The 27,440-nt window shown below is 42.4% G+C and overlaps 1 protein-coding gene across 1 annotated transcript; it reads left to right on the plus strand.

The window, feature by feature from the left end:
- Positions 1 to 27,235, plus strand: LOC139654074 (collagen alpha-6(VI) chain-like). The gene is made up of 15 exons (XM_071531096.1): positions 1 to 19; positions 1,287 to 1,322; positions 7,133 to 7,237; positions 8,194 to 8,424; positions 9,300 to 9,887; positions 10,606 to 11,175; positions 11,497 to 12,117; positions 12,320 to 12,880; positions 13,308 to 13,865; positions 16,683 to 17,261; positions 17,520 to 18,098; positions 21,676 to 22,031; positions 23,500 to 23,578; positions 23,975 to 24,120; positions 27,155 to 27,235. Exons 1-15 carry the CDS (start codon positions 1 to 3, stop codon positions 27,233 to 27,235), a joined length of 5,109 nt encoding a protein of 1,702 aa, XP_071387197.1.
- Positions 27,236 to 27,440: the final 205 nt, after the last annotated feature.

Consider the following 27,440-nt stretch of genomic DNA (forward strand, 5'->3'; position numbering starts at 1 on the left):
ATGGCCGTTCTCGGCTTCAGTAGATTGTGTATCAGTGTTTCTAAATCAGAGTTAGCAGGGTTTTAGTTGTGGCTGGAGTTTCATTAATGACTCTTGAGAGTTTTGATTAGTTTTCCATTGAACCTTTTCCTTTCCTCCTAACCGGCTCTGCTTTCTATCAACAGGACGTGCCTGGACCACAGTAAGTAGGTAAGTAAAACTTTATGCAGCACTTTGTAAACCATTACAAAAAGAAGGAAAAGAAACAGAAAAAGAAAATAAATACAAACAAGAATACAAACAACATGCAGACAATAAATATATACAGACATTAATACACACATGACATAGCCCCTTTCACACATGGAACCTGTAAAATTGCTGGCTGAATTTTTCCGGGAAAAGGAGTTTCTGTTGTTCACACAAGACATGCCTTTCTGCTGTTGGGAGAAGGTGGGAGAATATATTTCTGTATTTAGCAAGTGCAAATGAAAACAAATGAAATATATCCGTTCTTATACAGAAACAAAAAAAGAAGACATGAATTTAAGAATTTAAGGAATTTAAGGTGAAACATAACCTCCTTAATCCACCGGGCATGGGAGGGTGTTCAAAAGAATCAGGCGTCTGGCCAGAAGAGTACTGACAGAAACAACTGTATAGGTGTCGCCTTTCTGCTATTTTATCGTAATGCAGCCATTCACACAATACTGGCGATATTGTTAAATTCCTCTGTTGTCATTTCCTGGAAATTACATTTAATCTTTGTGCTGCAGTTTGAAAACCCCAAGACACCTGATTAAATCTCTTGGTCCGCCCGGACGCTGAGGAGCTTCTCTTATTTTCACGTCTGTCCAATTTGATGTTTTTGCCAATCCTTTGTCAAAAAAGCTATAGCCTGTGCAAAGCCTTATAAGTAATTAAGAGAAGAGCCTGGCCGCCGCATTCTGCAGCAGCTGCAGCCGAGCCACAGCGGCTTGGCTGAGGAGAGTGAACAGGACATTACAGTAGTCTGGTCTTGAGATAATAAAAGCATGAATGGTGTGCTCCAGATCCTTGGCTGACAAAACTCTTCTAATTTTGTTTTGTTTCTTGGTTGGAGGAAACAGGACTGAACCAGCTTGTTAACATGCTGCTCCAAATTCATGTGTGGGTCAAATATATATATATATATATATATATATATATATATGTAACACCAAGATTCCTACAGGAGGGCTTGACCCACACAGATGATACTGATGAATCTTGTTAGTGATGTGATGGGGACCAATAACAAGAACCTGTGTCTGTGTTTGTGTCTCCAGGAGGAGAGAGGATCGCCTGGACCCAGCGGACAGAAGGTACAGGACACAGATAGATAGATAGATAGATAGATAGATAGATAGATAGATAAAGAAGTGTTATTAAATTATCACAATGGGAACAGGTGGTGATGTCGAAACAGTGTTTTAGTCTGTGGTGAAACAGAAACGAGGGTTCCACCTGCTTGGGGTTTTGAAGGCCAATACTGATATTTTTGGAAACAATCAATATTTTGTGCTGATATGAAATATCTTTAAATTTAAACATTTTGATTTGCTGGAAAAAAACAATCCCGATAATTCCAAGTATTTACTGTTTCCCCCAATATGTTATTCCTGTCAGGGTGGAAAAGCCTCTGAAACAGAATTGAGACCATCATGGGACACTAAAACTCTGCTGAAAGCCAGGATGATACTACGACAACTGCTACAGCCGCTACTACTGCTACTACAAGTACTACAAGTACTACTACTGCTACTACAAGTACTACTACTGCTACAAATACTACTGCCGCTAGTGCTGCTACTACTACTACTGCTACTAAATGTACTACTGATATTGTAGGTGGAGTTTAGGGGTTTCTGGGGGGCATGTCACCCCAAATTGGACTGTGATGATGATGAACGCAGAACTGCAAAACATAAATAAAAATATACATTTGAAAAAACATATGGAAGTTTGGTACTGAGTTTATATTATATTTCTTTTATGTAACTGTTTTTGTGTATTATCATCATAAATTGTTGTATTGTTTAATATCATCATGGGATGAGTGTGTGATTCCATAGCATGTTTCTGCTGTTTGCCAGTGGGCTTGGCTGTGAAATGCAAATGAAACATGGATGTCAGAATCTTCTTTAAATGTCAACATGTCACAGAAAATGAAATAGTTTCATCTGACAGTGTTTCTCTGTTGACTGCTGAACCGATCAACAGTGAAGATCACTTTCCTTGCACTTCTACAGACAATGAAAATACTAACTATCCTGAAAGTAGCCATGCTGGAGCAGGACCGTATCTATGTTCCCAAGGTCCTATGTTCCCAAGGTCTTATGTTCCCAGGATCCTATGTCCCCAAGGTCCTATGTTCCCAAGGTCCTATGTTACCAGGATCCTATGTTCCCAAGGCCCTATGTTCCCAAGGTCCTATGTTCCCAAGGTCCTATGTTACCAGGATCCTATGTTCCCAAGGTCCTATGTTACCAGGATCCTATGTTCCCAAGGCCCTATGTTCCCAAGGTCCTATGTTACCAGGATCCTATGTTCCCAAGGCCCTATGTTCCCAAGGTCCTATGTTACCAGGATCCTATGTTCCCAAGGCCCTATGTTCCCAAGGTCCTATGTTCCCAAGGTCCTATGTTACCAGGATCCTATGTTCCCAAGGTCCTATGTTCCCAAGGTCCTATGTTACCAGGATCCTATGTTCCCAAGGTCCTATGTTCACAAGGTCTTATGTTCCCAGGGTCCTATGTTCCCCAGTTCAATATTCGGTTAACACACAGTAACCCTCCTATTGTGTTCGGGTCAAAGTTAAAATATTTCATATTATCCAGTTTTTTTATTGGAACAAGGCTTCAAAACAGCTATATAAACACAACAAAACCAATGGTTATCATTTGTCTTTATTTTGAAGGTCTCTAACCAGCCAGCTCTGGTAAAAAGCCCCTCTGTTCTGTGAAACACTTGTGGTCAGAGCTCTGGGTAAATATCTACACACAACCAACCTAACCCTAGAACTGGGGAACATAGGACCCTGGGAACATAGGAATGACTCTGCTGGAGCGAGCCATGACAAACATGCATAAACACGGCATTGATCCGCTGTTACAAAACTATTCAACCCCGCTCAGAATTGATGTTCACCTCACTGCCAGCGAAATGGAGCTTTTTGCACTCAAAAGGTGAGGTCACCTTAACAACACTTAATGAACTGATCATTCAGATGTATCTGAACTTCTATAAAGTTGTGTAGTTAGCTCTGTCAGGAGGGCAACATCCCAAAGAGGTTTTTATGCCATGAGACAGATAGCCTACACAACTGGCTACGCTCCAGCATGAGAGATCAAAGATTCTCCTCACTGCCTCTTCTCAGTGTTGAATGGGACTTGACTGAGTGACTGGGTCTGGAGAAGATAGAGGAAATAAACAACAATAGGGAAATTCAGTGCATCATTATTCATTAAGGTAAGCGTCATATTCTTTGTATATTTGTAATATGTATTGGCCTATAGGCTGGGCGAATGTGTGAACACATCCTGTTTTTCTCCCAGTGTGGGACATATGCGCCACTTGTTGCCAGTCTGTGTTGTCTGTCTGCTGCAGAACACATTTTGGCAGTTTGGGGAATTTCTGGAATTACATAATCCAAACCCAAACAGGAGCTTTGACCTGTGATCAGGCTCCAGTTTAACCCTGTGAAGCACAGCTGGTGAATTAACTTGTTTTTATACAACAAAAATGGAACTTAAACTTAAGATGAAATGTAAAAATCTGATCGAAATCACACATATTCACGTTGAAGGAAAATAGCAGATAGTAAAAAAACAGCAGTTTGGTGTATATATAATGCCTGTAATGCTATAATGCACCTCCCTACATGGCCACGGGACTCCTGATTGCGGCGCAGCTGTATGTTTATTTTCTCTTCATCTGCATGGAAATATTAAATATCACATTTACACTGAAAGATAACGGGACAAAATGAAAAGATTGTGCAGGAAGCTGCAGCTTTGTGCGACAGTCAGCTCACCTTTAGATCTGCAGATTAAAGTTTACCTGTCTGATCCAAATCTTTATGAGCTGAATTATATATATATATATATCTTCTATATCACAGAAAGCAATATCAAACTGATGTAAATTAGTTTGTATAAGAATAGGAATAAAACATTTATCCTTTTAAGGGAAAAAGTATCAAGTAATTCATTCATGTTTGCTTATATTGATGGTGGTTTGCGTTATGAAGAAATCCTACAAAAATGAATTACAAAGAAAAGGGGGGCAGGGACTGTAAGTTTTTCTTCTTGCTCCTTTTCAATCATGGTAGGTGTGTGTAGGCTATATGGGTATATGGGTACAAATAACAACAGAGTTGAATATTTTGTTTAGAATGTATATATATATATACAAATACATACTCTCTTATGTTTCAGTTAAATGATATGCTGTGAACGAAATAAGATTCAGTCAGAGTTGATTTACCTTTTTATGTGAACGTCCATTCAGTCATTTAATACTTATTTAGAAACCACTGGAGAAAGTTTTCAAATTAAAAACACAAAAATCTTGATAACCAAGAACTGCGCCATGAATACCAAACAGCCCTGAAACAATACAAGAAAATTATTAATCAAAAAAGGGCAAAATATACAGATAATATACTAGTCAAAATAGAAGAGGAAATAGACCAAAATTCATTTTGGAATCTGTGGAAAAAACCCAAACATAAAGATGACGTTGCAGTCTAGAATGGCAATGCTTGGAAAAAATATTTTTTCAATCTATATAAGTGAGGGTCTCATGTTTTAATAGGGTGGCCCCAAAGTAGAAAAAAAACATAATTAAATTTTATTTTTCAGTAATTTTTCCCCTAATGTCACACCAGATGGGTATTTGAGCAACACAAGTGCCCCTCTGGTGAGACATTAGGGCAAAAATGAAGCATGGAAGGGGTCGGAGGGCATTAAGGCAGCGGCACAGGATTGAATCTGGCCTGTGCTGCTGCATGTCATCCCCTATCTCTGCCCTGTCTTTCCTGTCAATCTCTACTGCCTTGTCAATAAAGGCCAAAATGCCCAAAAAACATAATGAAGTATTGGAAGTGGCCATTAGGGCCTGGACCTACCCTGGTTAAATGAAGGTATATAGCTTTTTAAAAGGGCACTTTGGCACTCACAGCAATAAGGGGCAGTTGCCCCCCCTGCCACCCCCCTGTGCACAGCACTGCTTACCCTCCATACCCTTATTCAAAAACACATGCACCAAAAACCTAAAGGAAAAATATTTGCCTGCTTTATTGATTTTAAGAAAGAGACAATGGTCTCTTCCATCAATTACTCAGAAATGGTATTCGTGGCAAAATATATGATTTGATTAAATGCACATAGTCAGAAAACGTGTGCTGTAAAAATCAGACAAAACATAATTCTTTAAACAAGACCGTGGGGTCCACCAAGGTTGTGGTTTGTCTCCAACTCTCTTCAATATATACATTGACCACTTAACAAAATTACTAGAGAACTCCCCAGCTCCAGGATTGAAATGACAGGAAAAAGAGGTCAAGTGCCTCTTTTATGCAGATGACCTACTACTGCTATCAGAAACAGAACAAGGACTCCAAGAAAATTTGAATATACACCTTAATTACACAGAAAATTGGGCATTGAGAGTTAATCTAGAAAAAACTAAAATTATGATATTTTAAAAAAAGAAAAAAAAACAAGGTCACAAATGAAAAAATATCAATTTATACTTGGTGCCACAACACTGAGTCACACAATGGAGTATACATATCATCATATCGTTCATTGATAAAAGAAGAGCACTGGGACTCAAACCCAAATGAAAAAGTACACTTAGAGTTCTGTAAAAAAAAAAAAAGTCCATAGGAACTGCCCAAATCTTGCATGCAGGGCTGAGCTTGGCCAGTTTCCCCTCTTAATTAAAATCAAAAAGAGAACAATCAAATTTTGGAACCACCTAGTAGAATCAGACTCAGATTCATACCAACACAGTGCATACACTGAACAGCAGAAATCCCCAAACACCATACAAATCCTTCCCAACAAACTTAAAACAAGTAGACAAAATTAATAAACTAAGATACTTTCACTGGAAAGAGAATTCATTCAAAGACAAACCTTAGCAAAATATAGACTCAGTTATCACAAACTGGCTATTGATACTGGGTACCATAAGAAACAAACATGACATAACATGACAACACTGAACAAAATTTAAGATTATGATATAAGAAAGCAAGATGACTAATTACCTTAATCTGCCGTGTCTCCATTGACCAGGATTTAGCTGGGGAAGTAAATGCCTTACTTATCGCCCCTTTAAGGAAGTGATTTTTCTACAAAATGGAAAGAGTGTGGGAATAGAAGTTTATACCGTCTTATGGTTTTGAAATAATTCAAGATGTCACAGTACCGACTGCACTGTTTGATTGACAGGTAATCTCTGGGACACGCACTGCACAAATCAGAATATAAGAAAAAAGAGGATCTGGAGGATTACTTTTTGGTTGAAAAATCTGGTACACATCACAGTAAAGACAAAAACACTGAACCCAGAAGTGTGAAAAGGGTCTATTGGCTTCGAACTACACCCGTGGTTTTGGCTGCTTGATCTTATCTACATAGGTTAGCTAGTTAGCCTAGCTGACCTTCCAAGTTCAAACTAGCCCCAGCATATAGCCTATAGCTATCTAGGTAAGGTAGTTAGCTAGCTGCTGACCTTCAACATCATGGACATGAGGTTTACAACAACCAGTTAAATTATTTTCATATGCTGGCAGGCCGCCCTTCTTGCTGTGCCACCTGGGAAGCAAAGCTAAAGAGACTGTGTGCTATGCAATATATCTGACATAAGACATTAAGTATAACACTGCTGCTTATATTTTCAACATACAGTAGTTCCTCTTCAGTCAAGAAGTGTAGGCTCATTATCAGCCTGTGGTCCTGTGTAGCTCACTGGGTAGAGCAAGGCACTAACATTAGCCAGGGTTAGGGGTTCCATTCCCACTGGGGCCGCCCATACTGTAAATGTATGCAGTCATGGTAACGTGATATGCTGGGGGTAAAAGTGTTCTCTGTATTCATAGTCGAGTCTCTCTGTGTTGTAGGGAGAGAGAAACGTGAGAGCCATTCCAGCATGGAGGGGAGGCGGGGTCTTCTCTTCAGTCTCATCATAGCAGCATGTTTCTATGGCAACGCTGCTCAGAGGACAGGTGGGTGTGATTACCCAGCTATGACTTAACTTCCTGCACCTCAATAGCCCCATTACTAACCCTGCACGAAAATGTGTTTCTTTGCTGCTGGCCACATGTAAATGATGTATTAATTGTTTCACAATACCGTTTAAGGTACATAAAAGTTTAGAGTTGAAGCGATGAACTGATGTTGAACTCCTCTTCTACAAAAGGATGTTGGCAACTGATTCATTCCAGCCACCAACCTCCATCCTGAATAGGGTTGGGTCAACAGCCTGTGGTCACTCTGCTCTAGGAAATACTTACTGAACAAACTGTGGGACAAAATGAGAGTCCGCTGTGTAGATAAACGTCAATGACAAAAACCGGAACTTTACTGTAACATCCTTCCTGTAGCAGAACGTGTGCTGCCATTAAGGGTTGCCAGATAAGATATAAGTATCAGCTTAGATTTGTAGTTAATATCTCAGAAACCTCGAGGCAGATTTAGAAAAATACACACACACTCACCCGACGTAGAACGCACATTTTGATGTATGATATGTCTATGTAACGTAAAAACTGTAGACGAAAGGTGCCAAAAAAATGTCTGCCAGCAAAAAGACAATAGTAATAGTGTGCTTGCTGTAGACAAATTATCACCAGCTTCTGGCTAAATGCTGGTAAATTTAGTCTGTGGCTGGTAAATTAGTCTATACTTACTCAACCATCATTTGGCATCCTATTCTATTCTACAAATCAAGTTGGTAAAATAGTTAAAGTGGCTGGTATGTTAGTAACCAATCACCATTTGGAGGTCATAAACTATTCTAAAATCTAGGTGGTTGGTAAGTGAAAAGTAGTGAAAATGGCAGGTTAATTTGGGGATTTACCACCCACTGTTACCTGTAGGAAAAAAGTTTCCCTCTCTGATAACAACATAATTAATTTCTGTTCCAACTGTTTTTTGTTTGTTCAATGGTTTGTTTCTTTAGCCTTGGCCCAAAGGTTTGCAGACATTTTCCTCCTAGTGGACATTAGCCTGTCTCTGGCAGACTTCCAGCAGACCAGGACCCTCCTCGTCCGGCTGGTCAACCAACTCAATGTCAGACCTTCTGCCCACCGCTTTGGTTTGGCCCAGTTTGGCCAAGAGGTCAAGGTTGAATTTCTCATCAATGCTTACAAAACCAAAGAGGAGACCATGGCAACCTGGGAAATGCTTTGCAGTACGCCAGCACTAACTTTTTCACCAGTGAGGCAGGTAGCCGGGAAGAAACTGCTTCCGGCATTTCCTGGTTGTCGTGTCTGGAGGGGATTCGTAAGATGCTATGTTTCAGGCTTCCCGTTTGGTGAAGTCTGAAGGGGTAACAGTGGTGGGGATAGGCCTAGGTGCTGCAACAGTGAATGAAATGAGGGTAGTAGCCACTGCTCCGTACATATACCAGTCTGCCAACATTGTACCTGCTTTGAAGAGTCTCTTGGAGACTGAGGAGGAGGTGACCACTATTACTGGAGGTGAGGAAGGTTTCTTTATCATCACAGAATGATGATAAAGAAACTGAACTGCAGTCAGGTTAGTGTTACATAGTCTGTGGGAATGCACCAAATAGCTAAGTGACACTTCTTTTTGTCACCTGATAGTAAGTTGAGTCTCAGCATACCCACACTGATTAGATGTCAATCGAGGGGACAGCGCCACTCACTCACTGTGCCATTTTTTCACAGCAATAGTAGGGAATAGTAGGGTAGCGATCATAAGCATGCTTCCTTATTTGTGCAACCCTCCTCGATTTGTTGTCCAGCATCATAATCCATTTGAGATAAAAATGAAATAGACTTAGCAAGGAATTACATTTGCTGAAGACAAACCACAAGACTCACAGTGACTTTGGTCCCTTAGGTTTAATTTTCTCTCAGAAAAATGAATAGAAATAATGTAAAACCCCCGTCTTTTGGTGAGTACATACACGCACACACACACACACACACACACACACACACACACACACACACACACACACACACACACACACACACACACAGAGTGAATGTTCTTCAAGCTGTCACTCCAAATGCTGACTGTCTTCTCTCTCCTTTCCAGAATGTGCCAAAGCCACCATGGCCGACATCGTCTTCCTGGTCGATGGCTCCTCCAGCATCGGCATCACTAACTTTCAGGAAGTCCGGCAGTTTCTCCGCAACTTCATCGGGGGCCTAGACATCGGCGCTGACAAAGTTCGGGTCGGCTTGGCGCAGTACAGCGACGAGCCTCACCAGGAGTTCCTGCTGAAGGATCACATGGACAAACAATCCCTGCTGGCCGAAGTAGACAACCTGCCCTACCGAACGGGGAACACAGCTACGGGCAAGGCCATGACCTTCCTCCGGGAAAGATATTTCACTGCAGAGGCTGGAAGCCGCGCTGACCAGCGGGTACCTCAGGTCGCCGTGGTCATTACAGACGGGGACTCTGCAGATGATGTGGTGGTGCCCGCCCAGCTCCTGAGAAGGCATGGAGTCATTGTGTTTGGCATTGGGTTGGGAGCGGCCAACATGACGGAGCTCCAGGCCATCACCAACCGACCCCACCAGCGCTTCCTGTCAAGCATCGATAACTACCAGGCTCTGCAGAGACTGACTGACAATCTGCTGCAAACTGTGTGTGTCTCCATGGAGGATCAGAGGCTAGGTAAGGCAAAGAATTGTGGGAAAGGTAATGAGTGGCTCCACTTAGCTGTCTTGCATTGAATAATAATGTGAGAACACCAATAAGTAAATAATAGCAGTGGAACAGGAGGAGGAGGAAACAACAAGAAAAGCAATTATATGTACAAATATGTTTTAAGAGGTGATTTAAAAGATGACAGAGTTTGCAGCCTAAACTGTGGTAGGGCATTCCTATACTTGGTTGTACGCTACACATGCTAGTTCTGTAGTGATTAATGTAGGACTCCTTATTTCCAGTGACTTTTGAGGTCAGCCAGTCATCGGTCAGATGGAGAGGAAATAACAGGACATGAACATGTTGAGTTGAACTTACTGTTGTGCAAATTTTATGCGGGAACCAGTAATCCACAGAAATGTTTTCTTGGCAGGTCTCTGCAAATCCATTTAGAACATGTGACATGAAAAGTCTTCATTAACAGCAATGTAAACAAATTTCAGAAATTTTTCAGGTGTGTGTGTGCTGCTAAATTTAGTCTGTGGCTGGTAAATTAGTCTACAATAACTCAACCATCATTTGGTGTCCTATTCTATTCTAAAAATCAAGTTAGTAAAATAGTGAAAGTGGCTGGTATGTTAGTCAACTCTACCAGCCGCTTTGGCAGGTAACCAATCATCACCTCTCTGATAACAATATAATTAATTTCTGTTCCAACTGTTTTTTTTTTTGTTTGTTTCTTCAGCCTTGGCCCAAAGGTTTGCAGACATTTTCTTCCTGGTGGACAGTAGCCTGTCTTCGGCAGACTTCCAGCACACCAGGACCCTTCTTGACCGGCTGGTCAACCAACTCAATGTTGGAGCTTCTGCCCACCGCTTTGGTTTGGCCCAGTTTGGCCAAGAGGTCAAGGTTGAATTTCTCCTCAATGCTTTCAAAACCAAAGAGGAGACCATGGCCGCTTTCCAGCGTTTCCGCCTGTACCGAGTACAGGCTAACGAGTCACGCAACCTCGGAAATGCTTTGCAGTATGCCAGCACTAACTTTTTCACCAGTGAAGCAGGTAGCCGGGAAGACAAAAGCTTCCGGCAGTTCCTGGTTGTCGTGTCTGGAGGGGATTCGGATGATGCTGTGTTTCAGGCTTCCCGTTTGGTGAAGTCTGAAGGGGTAACAGTGGTGGGGATAGGCCTAGGTGCTGCAACAGTGAATGAAATGAGGGTAGTAGCCACTGCTCCGTACATATACCAGTCTACCAACATTGTACCTGCTTTGAAGACTCTCTTTGAGACTGAGGAGGAGGTGACCAATATTACTGGAGGTGAGGACGGTTTCTTTATCATCACAGAATTATTCACTTGACTACTGACTATAAAGCAAATTAACTGAAAAGTTACTCAACATGTTTTTTTTTATTTTTTTTAGAGTGTTATTTCCTATACAAGCAAATTGAAAATGTATGGTTTCCCACAGCTTATTCACAAATGCAACTTGCTAATGATTTTACCCCCAACCAAAATGTACTATTTTACAGATTGTATTATTCTTCATTTTCAATGATATCTGAGAGTAGTAGATAGGGCTGGAATTAATTGGTACTAATCATTTTACCCCTAACCAATGATTACACACTCTTTCACAGATTGCAAAACTGCCAAACTGGCAGACATTGTGTTCATTGTTGATGAGTCGGGAAGCATCGGTACTCCCAACTTTCAGCTAGTGCGCACTTTTCTGCACAAGATTGTGGCTGGCCTAGACGTCAGTCTGAATAGAGTCCGAGTGGGTATCGTCATGTACAATGACAGGCCCACAGCACAGGTCTACCTGAACACCTTCAACGACAAGAACGAGATCCTTCAGTTCATCAAAATCCTGCCTTACCATGGAGGAGGTACCAACACTGGAGCTGCTCTGAAGTTTGCTCGGGAGAAAGTCTTCATCAAGGTGAAAGGCAGCAGGAAAAGCCTGGGCATTCAGCAGGTGGCGGTGGTGATCACAGACGGCGAATCCCAGGATGTCGTGAGCCAAGAGGCCGCCGATCTCCGCCGTGATGGTGTCACCGTTTACGCCGTAGGGATCAAAGATGCCAAGAAGACTGAGCTGGTACAGATGGCGTCTTATCCTTCCAAGAAACATGTGTTTATTGTGGACAGTTTCGCCAAGCTGAAAACCCTGGAGCAGAGCCTGCAGAAGATCCTGTGTCATAACATTTTTCGCCAAGCGATCACAATCAATACAAGGAGAACAGGCATCAAACAAGGTTTGAGGCAGTGTTTTTTTTAACAGTGGCTTCGGTCACTTGAATTTCAACAAAATCTGTAATCAAAAAGATAAAGTCTTAAGTTTAAGGATAAGGTCAGGTGTTATAGTGTATAAAGTGTGGTGAATTGAAAGCAGAGAATTGAATGTGTGGAGAAAAAAACCCTTAATATACAGCATTCTTGCTTTCCTTTCCTTTCCAGGCTGTGTACAAACAGATGAAGCAGACATCTTCTTCCTGATCGACCACTCAGGAAGCATTTACCCTAACGACTTCTATGACATAAAGAAGTTCATCACTGAGTTTATCCATACATTCAATATTGGGCCGCAACATGTCCGCGTGGGGGTTGCAAAATACACAGATTCACCAAACTTGGAATTTGACCTGACAGCCCACTCAGATGTCAACTCATTAGAGAAGGCTGTGAAGAATATAAAACAAATAGGTGGTGGGACCAACACAGGAGCAGCGCTGTCATTCATGGGTCCCAACTTTGACAGAGCAACGGCCACTCGAGGTCACAAAGTCCGAGAGTACCTGGTTGTCATCACCGATGGGAAGTCTGCCGACAAGGTCAAGGTTCCTGCAGAGAGACTGAGGGCGCAGGGCGTCACCATCTACGCCATTGGAGTGAAAAACGCAGACGAGACTGAGCTGGAAGAGATTGCTGGAAGCCCAGAGAAGACATTCTTTGTCAATGATTTTGATGCCCTGAAGCCCATCAAGGATGACATTATCACAGACATTTGTTCCCAAGATGGTAAGGGAAACTAGACTGTTATTCTTTTAAAAGGCATGTCTTGCATATTCTATATTTTGGAGTTACTCACCACTGAAAGTATTGTATTGGTATGGAGACAATGGATACTACTCCAATGAGCCATTTCCGAATTGAATGTACATTGTACAAATCAATTTAGCAAAATGGGAGAATTACATTATTACAATTGCTTCTTGTTAGGAAGCATAGCATACATCTATTTTAGGATTAAGAGTGAGAGATCTTTACATCATCAACAATAGTAACAATAACAGTAATAATAACCACAATAATTGTATAGTATTTAAAAAAAAAAAAAAGGTTACAAAGTGCTTTACATGGAATTTTAGCTGAATGCTTAAGACAAAAAAAAGTAAGAGAAAAAGAGGAACACTGCACCAACAGTTCTCTTTTACTCTGTCCACAGTTTGCAAAGATGTACCAGGCGACCTCGTTTTTTTGATTGACAGCTCTGGTAGCATCAATCCGCCAGACTTCCAAAAAATGAAAGACTTCATGAAATCAGTCATCACCAAGTCTGTCATCAGGCAGAATAAGGTGCACATCGGCGTCATGCAGTACAGCACTATCCAAAGACTGGAATTCCCTCTCAACCGTTACTATGACAAAGGCGAAATGTTGAAAGGTATAGATGATATGCAGCAGATAGGCGGAGGCACGCACACAGGTGGTGCCATTTCTGATGTTTCACAGTATTTTGATGAACTCAGAGGAGGCCGTCCAGACCTGAGGCAGAAGCTTATACTGATAACAGATAGTGAGTCTCAGGACGAGGTCAAAGGTCCTGCTGAGGCTCTGAGAAACAAAGGGGTCATGATCTACGCCTTCGGGGTGGTGAACGCCAACACCACTCAGCTGCTGGAGATCAGCGGTTCGCAGGACAGGACGTATGCTGAGAGGGACTTTGATGCACTGAAGGACCTGGAGAGCGAGGTGGCCATGGAGCTCTGCGATACCGAGGGAGGTGAGAGCAGATTGGGATTATTACAAAAATTTGGGATTCAGGTGTTCTGGTGGTCAGTGCTCTAAGGCAGGTACCATGTAAACGCCAAGTCCTTGGTTTGAATCTGGCTCAAAACCTTTGTCGCACGTCCCAGTGTTTCCTGTCTCTCCCTACTTTGTACTGTTAGTACAAAGTAGAGAGACAGAAATGCCCAAAAAATAATCCTTATGAGTAATTCCACTGAAATTAACTTTTAAATTGGCATTACGCATCTGCGACTTCCACTGACCTCTATCAGGGGAAATTGGAAGTTTCTTGAAACTCCAATGGGTGTGTTTTTTGCTCCAAAACAGAGTACAGGCTGGAAAGTGTGCTGTGAAAGCCAAAAATCAAAGCAATAATTAGTCATCATTGAGTCATTGGTACTGATTAAAGACCCTTTCAAAACCCTACAAATATATTATGGTCTGCTTTATATTCAAAATAATACTGTCCATCAATTATTGACCTTCCTTATCCTTGCCTCTAACAATCTAAGATGTCCGTCCATTCAGCAAAAGTCTCAGAGAAGGGGACTTTCCCCCTCTCTGCTGTCCACATACCCTCAGTATGTCTGTATACTTGCAGGGAGGGGATGCAGCGGAAGGTTAATAGGGGGAATAGGGGAGAATGAGTGAATTAAGGGCTGTGGCTTTAGTATAGTGTTTTCCAATTTTAACTGAACTCTCTGTTTTTGGAAATGCATATTGCCGCATTTTAAGTTACTGATTTGTTACCATAGAAATACACTTGTCTTGTCTTACTTGTGTGGTTTAAAGGGTAACTTCGGTATTTTTCAACCTGGACCCTATTTTCCCAACTGCGGGTGTCTAAGTAACTAATGGGGACAACAATTTTTGAAATTGGTCCAGTATTGAGCGAGATCGCTTCAGCCGGCAGCCGCGAAACAGGCTGCAATGTAATCCGACGGGGCAAATGCACACCGTCAATGTACGTCCACTAAAAGAGCTTGTTTTTGCCACTGACTGGCTCAGATTGTTATTATAAGTGTCTGACAACAGTATGGAAAGGACCCTATACAGAAATGAAACGTACTTCCTTACCTTTAGCTTGATCCCGTCTGTGTGTAACCAAGTCTCGCTCAAGTCCCGCGAGAGCTTAGTTGTTGCAGGAAGTCACCTGTGGAAACGTGAGTGAGAGTTGGAGAGAGGAGTGCCACTGGGAGGAGTTTGTTGTGTTGGAGTACAGAGATCGTAGCTTAGCGTTATCTAAAAGATTTTCTAAGTCATGGCTGAATATTTACCTGATTTTGACAACGTGGAAGAAGCCTTTGAATTCGATGGCCGCCCGTATTTATTTGAGCCAGAGTATACGGATGAAGAGCTCCTACTCATTGAAGAGCTACCATCATCATTCATTGCCAGTAAGTATCTCTATGATATCTGCTAATGTATAGGATATACAAATGTAGGCATAAAAATGGTCTTATAGGTCATATAATAGGTAAGCATAAATATGACATTTTTACACCACGCACACACACTTTGGCAACAATATTACACAGATAATTTCAGCTTGTTGATATCAGTTATTGTATTATTATGAATGTCAACTGCTGAAAAGGGGAAATGAATCTATATATATATTTTATAACCAATCATGACTCAGTTGATATTTTACACATACTACTGGCTAGCTCCGCCAAGGAGGTTATGTTTTCAGTGCCGTTTGTTTGTTTGTCTGTCAGCAGGATTACGGAAAAAATACTGGCCCGATTTTCATGAAACTTGGTGGAAGTGTGTAGCATGGGCCAAGGAAGAACCCATTACATTTTGGAGCGGATCCGGATCCGACTCACGAACAAACAATAATAGCATGAACCTTGGCGGAGGTCTGCGCTCTCCGAGTGCCTTTCTAGCTTAGTGATTGTTTTTGCCGTGTGCACTGATGCCAGGACAACACAATAACTTTAGCTAATAACATTACCTCCACTCTGTCTGCAGCAGGTCTCTCCACTCTTGGGACGGCATTTTTCTTTAGGAAAAAGTGCTTTGGGATAGGATTTCGTCTCCTCTTTGGCTGGCAGTAGTCATCCCGGTCAAAATGGTCACTGCAGACCCGATGGTCTGCAAGGCGCAGCGTATGGACAGGAGTGTTGGCATCCATTTGTAGCACAACTAGCCACAACTTCAGCGTGTCACTATCCAACAAAGGCAGTCTGTGAAAGCTGCGCAAAGTGTTGCGCTACATTTTGTTGGCACAATTCGGAAACGCGCAAACACGAACCATTGTTTTTTTTATTATTATTATTTAGATCTTTTAGATAACGCTAAGCTACGATCTCTGTACTCCAACACAACAAACTCCTCCCAGTGGCACTCCTCTCTCCAACTCTCACTCACGTTTCCACAGGTGACTTCCTGCAACAACTAAGCTCTCGCGGGACTTGAGCGAGACTTGGTTACACACAGACGGGATCAAGCTAAAGGTAAGGAAGTACGTTTCATTTCTGTATAGGGTCCTTTCCATACTGTTGTCAGACACTTATAATAACAATCTGAGCCAGTCAGTGGCAAAAACAAGCTCTTTTAGTGGACGTACATTGACGGTGTGCATTTGCCCCGTCGGATTACATTGCAGCCTGTTTCGCGGCTGCCGGCTGAAGCGATCTCACTCAATACTGGATCAATTTCAAAAATTGTTGTCCCCATTAGTTACTTAGACACCCGCAGTTGGGAAAATAGGGTCCAGGTTGAAAAATACCGAAGTTACCCTTTAACGTCTAATTGATTCCTCGCCCTCCCTGCCCCTTACTCATTGTCTTTTTTCTTCAACCAGAATGTAAGACAAAAGAAGTAGCTGATATTATTTTCCTGGTGGACGGCTCCACCAGCATAACCCGGCCCAAGTTCAGAAGCATGCTGAAGTTTATGGCATCGATGGTGAACCAAAACACTGTCAGTGAAAAGCTGACTCGCTTTGGGGTAATTCTTTACTCCAATGACCCCACATCCATGTTCACTCTCAACCGGTATTACTCCAAAAGAGAGGTTCTTAATGCCATAGCAGCTTTGAAGTCACCGCATGGGGACACCTACACAGGCAAGGCTCTGGAGTATTCCTTACAGTTCTTTGATGCTGAACATGGCGGTCGGGCGGCCTCCCGGGTGCCTCAGATTCTAATGGTGATCACAGACGGCGATGCTACAGACCGTAATAATCTGGTTGCGGCGTCTGAGGCGCTGCGAGACAACAGCATCCGTGTCTTCAGTATCGGAGTGGAAGGAGCCAACCTAACTCAGCTGGAGATCATGGCTGGTGGTGACAAGTCCAGGGTTTTCTACGTGGACAATTTTGATGCCCTGGAAACTCTATACATAAATATTTCTCATGTCCTCTGCAACAACACTAAGCCAGGTAGGATGCAACAAGTACAACTTCGGTACAGTCTCATTGCACATTTGTGGCACTGATGTATAGTTCTTTGTATAGAAGGAGTTAGTTTGATAGCACACAAGCATAGAAGAATGGAGTATGTCCTTCTTGGCATAATGGTACTTTGTAATTTTACATATAATTAAATTGACATTTATTTAATAGTACCCTTACTTATTACCAACAATGTGTGCATATACTCAAACATTTAAATGACCTTCCCTTGCTTTGCTTTGGCAGCTTGTGAGAAACAGAAGGCTGACCTGGTCATTTTGATGGATCAGTCAGGCAGCATCAGCCCAGATGACTACACCATCATGAAGATCTTTGCAACAGAACTGGTGAGCAGCTTCAAAATCAGTGAGGAGTTTGTGCGTGTTGGAGTTGCGCAGTTCAGCAGCAGTCCTCAGAAGGAGTTTTACCTCAACCAGTACTACACCGAGGCAGAAGTGAACAAACACATCCTCGACTTGACGCAGCTCGGCGGAGGCACCTACATTGGAAAGGCCCTGGATTTCATTCGGGACTATTTCCGGGCGTCACGAGGTAGCCGTATCTCTGCTGGAATTTCCCAGAATCTGGTGCTGATCACAGACGGCAACTCGCAGGATGATGTGGAGGATGCAGCCGACCGTCTCAGGGCTCTGGGGATTGAGGTGTTTGCCATTGGCATCGGAAGCGTCCATGATATGCAGCTCCTGCTGATCACTGGCACCCCAGAAAGGCTATTAATTGTGCAGAACTTTGGCAGCTTGGCAAACATCAAGCAAAATGTGATTGACACCATCTGCAAAACCAAACCCATCCTGGATCCATCTGGTGAGTTGAGAAGTGTGACTCTGTCTCTCCTATCCCACCCAGCAAAATGTAGTTGAAAAGACATTGAAAAGACAACTATGCCAGTCATCTAAAATACGTTTGGTTTTGGTTGAAAGTGAAGGTGAAAAGACATATTTTTCAGGTCGTTGAAAAGTCGTCTTTTTAAGTTCGTTGAAAAGACAACTATTTAAGGACGTCCGTCTACGTCTGGTTTTAGTTGAAAGTGAAAGTTGAAAAGACGTCCATTTCATGTCATTGTTTCAACGTCTTGCAAACTACTTAATTTGAACACAATTCTGAATTTGTCTAAAATCCATACAAATGACACTTGAGAAAGCAGTAATCATAAAAAAACATTTATTTAGCCCACAGAAGTACAGGCATTTCAAATTGTTTTATCATGACTGCTAGCTAAACTGAAACAACATAGTCAGCTTACATACATTACATGCATAAAAAAAAGTAAAAAAAAATACAGAGCAAATCAACTCTAGATCACATAGGACAGAACCCCTGCCCCAAAATCACCCTTAAGTTTAAATCCATAGAGAGCAGTGCAAGATTCATTTTCTGCCCTGTGATTTAGTGTTGATTTGTTTTTAAAAAATAAACATGCATCAGATTGTAATGTGTGTGCATGTGTGTATATTTGTGTGTGGTTGCATGGGCTGAAATCAAAGTAGTACGTGCAAAAACAGACATGACACTCGCTTAAAATAACATGGAATACCACAATATAATTAAGTTTCAGATAATCAAAGACTGGATGTAGGAAGGTCCCATTGCAGTGTGAGTGTTGTGTTGAAAATACGTGTTCAATAGCTTTTAGGATTCAGCTGTTGGAGATTACAGCTTTGGCTCTGTGTATGAGCAGCACTCCTGGCGATGAGGTATAAATGCTCTATAGTGAAGTAAGTGATTTTCAAAACAATCGTCATGATGGCAAAAACTAGAAAAATAAGGGCCAGATTGAAAATAACTGTAATTATACTCTCGCAACTCCTCTGTCAGTGTTTTTAAACCTTAGGTTAGTGTCTTTTTTGTCCTACTTTTCTTTTAAAACTCAATATGTCCGTAAGTGATGCCCGTACCAGAGTCAGTACAATCTAGTACATTATTAAATTATACATCATCCACAATTTTTGGAGACACCCTGTGGCCACAAATTTTAAACTTGCATACGCTAAAGTTAATCTAATATAGCCATAACACACACTGAAAATAATTACATATATGGGCATGAAACGTGCATGTGTACTTTCAAGCGTCCTCTGTTATCTGGTTGTAACCTCCACCACCAGATCGATCAGGGGTTCATGCTTCAGATGGTCAGCGACAGTGATGAACCTCATGGTCTGTGGCCATGTTGTCCCACTTGGTAACAGCAGCTACAACAACAAAATACATTTACTTTACACTCACAATAATGGATATTAAGCATCTACAGTGCAAGGATGCAAGGAAGAAGCACGCACCCTGTTCATACTTGTTTACAATGTGCCATTGTGAAAGCTTAAAGTAACAGTTCACTGCTCCACCTTCTCCAAAAGAACACACGTGACCAGGAACTGGTTATTTAGAGTTCCAAAAAAAGGCAGCAAGACTCTTCCACCTGATCACTATAAGGTAACCAGAGCTCTAGTGAGGAAAATCTAGGAGATGAGGTTAACATCGGCTTTTTGGACTCAGTGCACTCATTTGGTTGCAGCACCCCTGGATTATGCGGTCTGGATTTTATAGTCATTGTTTGCCCTTTTCTGCAACTTTAAAGAACCTGGATCTGGCCACTTAAGTTCTTTTCAGAGAAGGCTGATATGGAGTAGCACTAGCAAACTTGTTGTGCGTTACGTGGATATACAAATTTCGCTGGTGTGACATGAGGGCGAGTAGATAATGACCAAATTTTCATTTTGGGTGAACTATTCCTAGTTATTAAGTATAAATATATTCAACTGGGCTTTTTGTATTACAGCATTACAAGTATTCACCCACATTTGCAGGTATCAGTAATGAAAAGCTGGTACAAAAATACTGTCTCACTAAATGCAGTCAAAACATAAATAAAGGCTAACTGAAGTTAGGCTAACTGAAGAGCTAACTGGAGGCAATTTTAGGTAAGGTGTGTGTCTCATTTCTGCTAACTCCCGCCCCCTTTATTTAGTGTTGCTATGTCCTACAAACTTTGAAGATGAACGCTACCGTGAACACTACAGTCCGCCTCAGCAGTTCTCCAACAACACATTTTTCTGTTTAACAGCCCTATGTCCTTGTAAAGAGTCAAACCACTGCAACAAAAGCCAAATTCTAATATTTCAATGCGGTGTCGGAGCATGTGATGGAGGAAACTACGTCAGAGGAAGTAGAGTGATTCTAAGCACGGATTGGTGGATCGCTGTGTCAATTGTTATACTAACTATTGTAACTCAAAAAGCGGGAGCAAACTTAATAAATTCAAAACCTTTCACGCAAAACACAGCTAAATTAGCTCAATCTACTTGTTATTGAAATATCTGCCGGCAAAAAATATTTTTTTGTCACATAGTTTTACCACTGCACTTGCAAAGCTAACATTATAGCTACTGAACTGAATTTGATGAAGACACCTTGTGGGGAAAATAACTCTACGTACGAGTTTATTCCAGCCCTGGTATAGTTTGGGCACTTTCATTTTTTTCTGCAATCGCAAAATTGTTTGCTCTACCTGGAAAGTGCCCACAAGAAGCAGATACAGGAATAAATTAAGCTAGGTTAGCTTGTTAGCTCCTCCCCAACCCAAATTTAGTTAGCAAAGAATAAGCTCATGTCGTCAAACAACAAAACTTGAGACTAGCGTAGCGAAATGACTGCTACTTACATGTAGCAGAAAACGGGAGTTGACCGCTCTTGTTGCCTCCACGGACAGCTCTGTTGGCTGGCTTGTTGCTGCCTTCACGTTACTCAGAGGCACTGTGCGCAGCTGCACTTGAACTTCTGAACTTCCTAATTCAAACTCAAGTGGAAACTAACCGGGGACTCCTAGCGTTTTGAGCTGGATGAATTGATTAAGCAATCTCACACGAGAGTTATTTGTGAAAGCAAATAACAGGGTTGGTTGTTTGTTTTTTTTTTTGTTTTTTTAAGTGTTGTCCTGTTGGGCTGTATTTGGACTAAAACGGACGTCCGTCTTGGACTAAGTTAGGACCAAAAGAGACGGACTAACCATAGCCAACATTTTAACGACTGGAACTAACCGGGGACTTAAGGAATATCACATGAGAGTTATTTGTGAAAACAAATAACAGCACTTTTTTTTTTTTTTTTTTAAGTGTTGTCCTGTTGGGCTATATTTGGACTAAAACGGATGTCCGTCTTGGGCTAAGTTAGGACCAAAAGAGACAGACTAACCATAGCCAACATTTCAACGACTATTTTTGGGCTAAATGATGGCCACGACGGACGGACCAGATTTAGCCCAAAAAGCAACGGTGGACGTCGGGTGCTGGGTGGGATGTCCCTCTCTCCTCCCTCCCTCTCTCTCTCTGTCTCTGATGATATTGAATGACTGCAAATGATAAATTCATTTGTCTCCCTCCTGCAGCCTGCAGCATTGATATCGTCATGGGATTCGATATTTCTCAAAGGACTGGAGCTCCTGGTCAGCTCCTGGTCAGCGGCCAGACCAAGCTGCAGACCTTTCTGCCAGAGATTGTCCACTATGTTTCCAGCCTACAGGGTCTGTGCTGCACCGGACACACCCCCATCAAGCCCAACATCGCCTTCCGAGTGGTGCGTCAAGACGGACGAACCCTGTATGATTTCAGCCTCGAGGGCTACAACAAGGATGTGGTGAAGAAGGTCATGACCCTGCAGATGTCCGAGGCCACCTACTTCAACACGGCTCTGCTGCACTCCTTCAGACACAAGTTGAAGGCAGAGTCCAACGCTGTCGTGAAGGTGAGTCTGAGAGATAAAATAGTCTTGCATACACAAAGACACCTCAACACCAATTTATTGTGTCGATGTCCCAGTCTATCAAACCCACACGTTTTGTAAAGGTGATGTTTTTTTATATTCTTATATTTTTGTGGAAGAATTGTGTGATGAATGAGAAGTGCAATGATTAACATCAACATGTAAATGCATGTAAGTTAACGAGTGCAGTGTTTTTGTTTTCTTTATCCTTTTTTCCCCAACACATTATGTGTAATGGTTCAATAAGGGATTCAAAAGGATTCAGATTCGATAAGCAGATTAAAGACCAGACAACTTTTTTGCTTTAACTTATTATCTAAATGTTGATTGGACAGTGTAATGGCTATAGAATAATGACACCATCTGCGTTTAGATTGGTTCCCTATAAGCCTCGCTTTCACTATGCAATTCTGTCTGCCACCAGGTACGAACTCCCGGGAGAATGAAGGCTCGATTTACGGCACAAAGGAACATCATCCATTGCGCAACCAAAAGAGGAACAGAATAGGTTTTTCCCGGTAGCTACCGATAGCTAAAAACACACAACCTGCCTAATACTACCAGATGTTTTACACTGGCGTTATCATAGCACTGAAATCGGGGTTTCTAGTTCAAATTGGGATTCTTACGGTTGTTTCTTGCTTTGGACAGTAGCCAGGCTGCTGCCGGTAGCGCTAGCAGTCAGAAACAAAAGAAGGAACAAAAGAATCAAACATCTAACTTGTTTCTGGCTGCTAGAGTTAGTGTTAGCTAGCGTGGCTAGCGTTAGCAACGTTAGCCATGTTGCTAATGCTAGCTACACTAGCTAACGCTAACGCTAGCAGCCAGAAACAAAGAAATGATCCATTGTCCGTTTGATAATCTAAACAAAGAACACGTTTTCTTGCAGTGGCCTTTCTAAAATGACCAGTGGTGAAAGTTACTATATTGTGCTATGATCAAGGAGTTCATAAGCAGACAGATGGTTTGTTCTGTTCGGAGCTAGGCTCTAATGAAAAGTGTACCGGTATTTGCGACAGCAGCGCAATCAACAATACCACTTAGAAACGCTAGGGGGGGACAACGGGGGGAAAGTTTCTGTATCCACTTTAAATACTGGATTCATATTCGATGAAATACTTTCAAACTCCAACCTGCTTTTATACAGTGGTTACCAGTGGATGTGTACTGTATGAAAAGTTTTTTTTTTTTAGTAGTGCACATGCAAAGCAAGACTGGTCACTAACCAGCTCCCTGCTTATACACAAGCAATTCCAGTTTTTGCCAAAGCACAGCGAGTCATGCTTCAGGGGAATCACAATCACAGTTGGAATATCAGATCGCTTGGTTGAAACAAACCGCTGTATAACATGTTTAAATCTTTCTATATAAATATGATGATGGTGTGTAATTTTCTTTCCATGGACTCTCAGCTCTAGCAGTCTAAAATGTGACTGACCTTGTCCCTCAGGTGCTGGTGATCTTCTCAGATGGACTCGATGAAGACATGATGAAGCTGGAGCAAGAATCAGAGCTTCTACGACAATCTGGTAAAAACTGGGGGATGCAGAGGTGTTTCCAGAATGTTTTACTCTGACTTTGTATTCTGCCATGCAAAGATACAGAAGTGTTCATCTTAATTGAAGTAAAACCAAACCCCAAAATAATGATGTCATCAGTGACTCTGCGTTTTCCAGTGGTTGTTTAAACTTTCCGGCACTCATTGTATCGTCCTTTGAGGCCAACCAACCCATCTGGCACACGTAGGATTACACAAATCATGTAAAGCATGAGCAAATACCAGTTGGCCCAAGTCTGCCATTTTGTGGACGAAATAAGTGGAAAGGAAATACCTTTCATTATTGATGTTGAGCTTTACAGTGTACAGTCAGTATTCAGAATCAGGAGAGGTGCATGAAGTAAAACTCCTGTCTGATTTTCTGTAGGAGTCCATGCTCTGCTGACTGTTGCCCTGGAGGGAGTCCACAATGCCAGCCAGCTCCAAATGGTGGAGTTTGGTCGAGGGTTCGGCTACAAGCTTCCTCTCAGCATCGGCATGCAGAGCATCGGCAGCACCATTCTGAAACAGATTGTAAGTAATTACCGATGGGTTTAGTAGCCTAAACTAACTAACAGCCCTAACTAACACGATAGCGACCCATATGGCCTCTGATCCCCCCGACACCATGATGGATGGTCTGGTAGCCCACTACAATGCTGCTTTATCCCTCAGCCTTGACTCTCTTGCCCCCCTCAAAACCCAGACTGTTTCCTTCTCCCATTCTGCCCCCTGGTTCACCACCGAACTCCGCACCTTGAAGGCCACCGGTCATCAACTGGAGAGGCTCTATAAAAGAACCGGCCTCATTGTCCACCTTGAGGCCTTTAAAAACCATGTGAGGTCCTATAAAGAAGCTCTCTCCCAGACCAAGATGCAATTCTACTCCACTCTGATTGGTAACCAGCAAAACCACCCTAGAATGCTGTTCTGCACCATCAACCAGCTACTCCGCCCCCTCGATGCCCCCCATCCTTCAGGTGCCCCCGATCTCTGCTCCAAGCTCCTGGACGTCTTCCAGGCCAAACTGGATTCTATCCACCAGCAGCTTCTGGCACCTGCTGCCCCCCCGCCACCCCCCCTCCACACACACCTCAGCCACTGGGCGTCGCTCCATCCGCTGCACGCCTGCCTCAGCGCTGCCTGTCCTCCTTCTCCCCTGTGGATGCTCCTCAAGTTGCTAAGTTGGTCCGCAAGGCCAACTTAGCAAAATCCTGGAAAGAGCAGTTGCCACCCAACATGTCCAACCATGAGCTCTATGAACCCCTTGAATCTGGCTTCAGAGCACACCACAGCACGGAGACTGCCCCCATCGAAATCACCAATGACCTCCTCATCGCTGCTGATTCCGGCCACATCAGTATTCTCATCCTCCTGGACCTCTCTGCAGCCTTTGACACAGTCTCCCACACTATCCTCCTCAACCGCTTATCTGACTACCTAGGCCTCACCGGTGCTGCTCTCTCCTCGTTCCAGTCATATCTCTCCAACAGAAAACAGTTTGTTACCATCAGTGATTCCAGCTCCACCCCGGCCCCAGTCAACCAAGGCGTACCTCAAGGCTCTGTGCTTGGACCCCTCCTCTTCATCTATACCATCTACATGCTCCCCCTTGGTCAGATCATCCGCCACCACCTTCTAAGCTTCCACTGCTACGCTGATGACACACAGCTGTATCTCAGCACTAAACCATCCACTCAGCTCCCCCCACAGTCTCTTGTCAACTGCCTGCATCAAATAAAAATATGGATGTCATCTAACCTACTCAAGCTTAACAGCAACAAAACATAACTCATGGTTGTGGCTCCCAAGGTGCTGCTCGAGTAGGTTGGAGATCTTCTTCTCGACGTGGACGACTGCTCCATCTGCCCATCCCCGGAAGTCCGCAACCTGGGTATCATTCTGGACTCTACCCTCTCTTTTCAGTCACACATCAAATCCATCACCAAATCCGCTTTCTACCACCTCAAAAACATTTCCAGACTTCGGCCATCACTCTCTGACTCCGTGGCAGAGACCCTCATCCATGCCTTCATTACCTCTCATCTGGATTACTGCAATGGAATCCTGTCTGGGTGACCCAGCAAATTCCTGGACAGGCTCCAGTATGTGCAGAACTCAGCTGCCATCACCCCCACCCTCATCCACCTTCACTGGCTCCCGGTCAAGTTCCGCATCTCCTACAAAATCATCCTCTTCACCTACAAAACCCTCCATGCCCTCGCCCCCCAGTACCCATCTGACCTCCTCCACCCCTATACCCCGTCCCAGAATCTGCGGTCCTCAGACACAGGTTATTGCTATTATTATTTTCTGTTGGTGCCTGGTGAGGGTGGAGGACGAAGCGCTCACTCACTGCTGTTTAGGACATAGTTTGGTCACGTCCTGTGTGGAGATTTCCCACCTGTGACCATACCGACACCAGAATTTAATTTGGACTAACAGGAAGAAACTAGCAAAAAATGCTGGCTGTTATGATGTAACCCCTGGAACATCAGTGTGTGACACTGATGATTTATACTAGTTCATGGAATAAAAATCTACTATGACACTGTCCAAGTAACTCAAGTGACACTTTGCAATTCACTTCTTCAGAGGAAACACATTTTAAATCTAATTCTCAGAAGGCTGTAGCAGTTCTGCTTTTTGCCCCAGAGAAAGATAAATATTTCAGAGTTTTCTGATTTTGCCCTGGTGTGCAGCGAACAGAGCCTGATCTACTGCTTGTTTAACAGCTGAAAGTCAAGTGGAAGTGGAAATGTAAAGGAATGGTCACTGGCAAGAAAACAACAGTAAGCTTTAGTGGGTTTAGAGTAGGGCTGGGCAATAATTCAATATTATCGTTTGTTGTCTTTCAGTGGAATCATATTGTGATGATATGAAGATATTTTAATATCGTGACAGACATTTCTGCTAAATTCTAAATTGATGATGACAAGCAAATTTTACTTAAAAACTCTGATAAATGTATGGTAGGAATATTATTTGAATATTTCTGTTTTGTTTGACATCACACCTAACATTACCATTCGGTTCAATGAGATGAACATTAATTTGATTATTTAACATGATTTTGCATACATGAACCATATCGTGATATATATTGATGTCGAGAAAAATCCTTATGACTATCACGATATTGATTTCAACCATATCATCCAGCCCTAGTTTAGAGTGACAGTGAAACTGTTTGTTTGTTTTACTTTTTGTGGAAATGATCTACCACATAGTTAGATCCATGCAATTAATATTTTTTAGACAATACTATTTCACTGTACACTGAAATGTAAATTGCATGGATCTAAGTTTGCAGAAGATTTTCAGTCTGATTCATTCTCCAGCCAGTAGAAACTCACACTTTTGTTGTTTATCTTTTAAGTATAAGGACCTTAAAAACAGACTATCAAACTGTATCGCTACATAACTAAATTATTCCCTTATGCCCTTTTTCAGTTCAACACTGTCTCTTCTCTCTCCCTCCCTCTCTTCTGACACTCATCTATCTGCTGTTTTTCTTGCCTGTCTTAATCTCTCCCTTTCACTCTCACTTCTCCTTCTTCCTCTCCAGGAGACGGTGGCAGATAGGGAGTGCTGTAACGTCATGTGTAAGGCATCCGTGGCTCTCGGGGCCCCCAGGGGTCAGAGGTGACTGGAATACACACACCTCTTAACTTTAACATGATGTCAAGAATGTTTGAAAAACTGTCAAAAACAATTGTAAGCTGGTTTGGGCTAAGAGCAAACAGACACTTGAAATAATTTCATAAAATTAGCATACTTTATATAATAAACAAATTAACTTGTTTAATTTTTTTTATGAGAAATTAAGAGTTGACTGCAACTGTTATTGAGAA

The sequence above is a fragment of the Centroberyx affinis genome, unplaced genomic scaffold, assembly GCF_046629955.1.
Source record: "Centroberyx affinis isolate AG114_WGS23_722 - 3 ecotype Tasmania unplaced genomic scaffold, CSIRO-AGI_Caff_v1 ptg002032l_1, whole genome shotgun sequence".
Taxonomy (NCBI): Eukaryota; Metazoa; Chordata; class Actinopteri; order Beryciformes; family Berycidae; genus Centroberyx; species Centroberyx affinis.

Excerpts from the sequence above, each read along its gene's own strand:
- LOC139654074 (XM_071531096.1), top strand. Across the intron at positions 9,888-10,605 it reads CATGGAGGATCAGAGGCTAG|CCTTGGCCCAAAGGTTTGCA; the intron begins GTAAGGCAAAGA and ends TTGTTTCTTCAG. Across the intron at positions 22,032-23,499 it reads AGTCCAACGCTGTCGTGAAG|GTGCTGGTGATCTTCTCAGA; the intron begins GTGAGTCTGAGA and ends CTTGTCCCTCAG.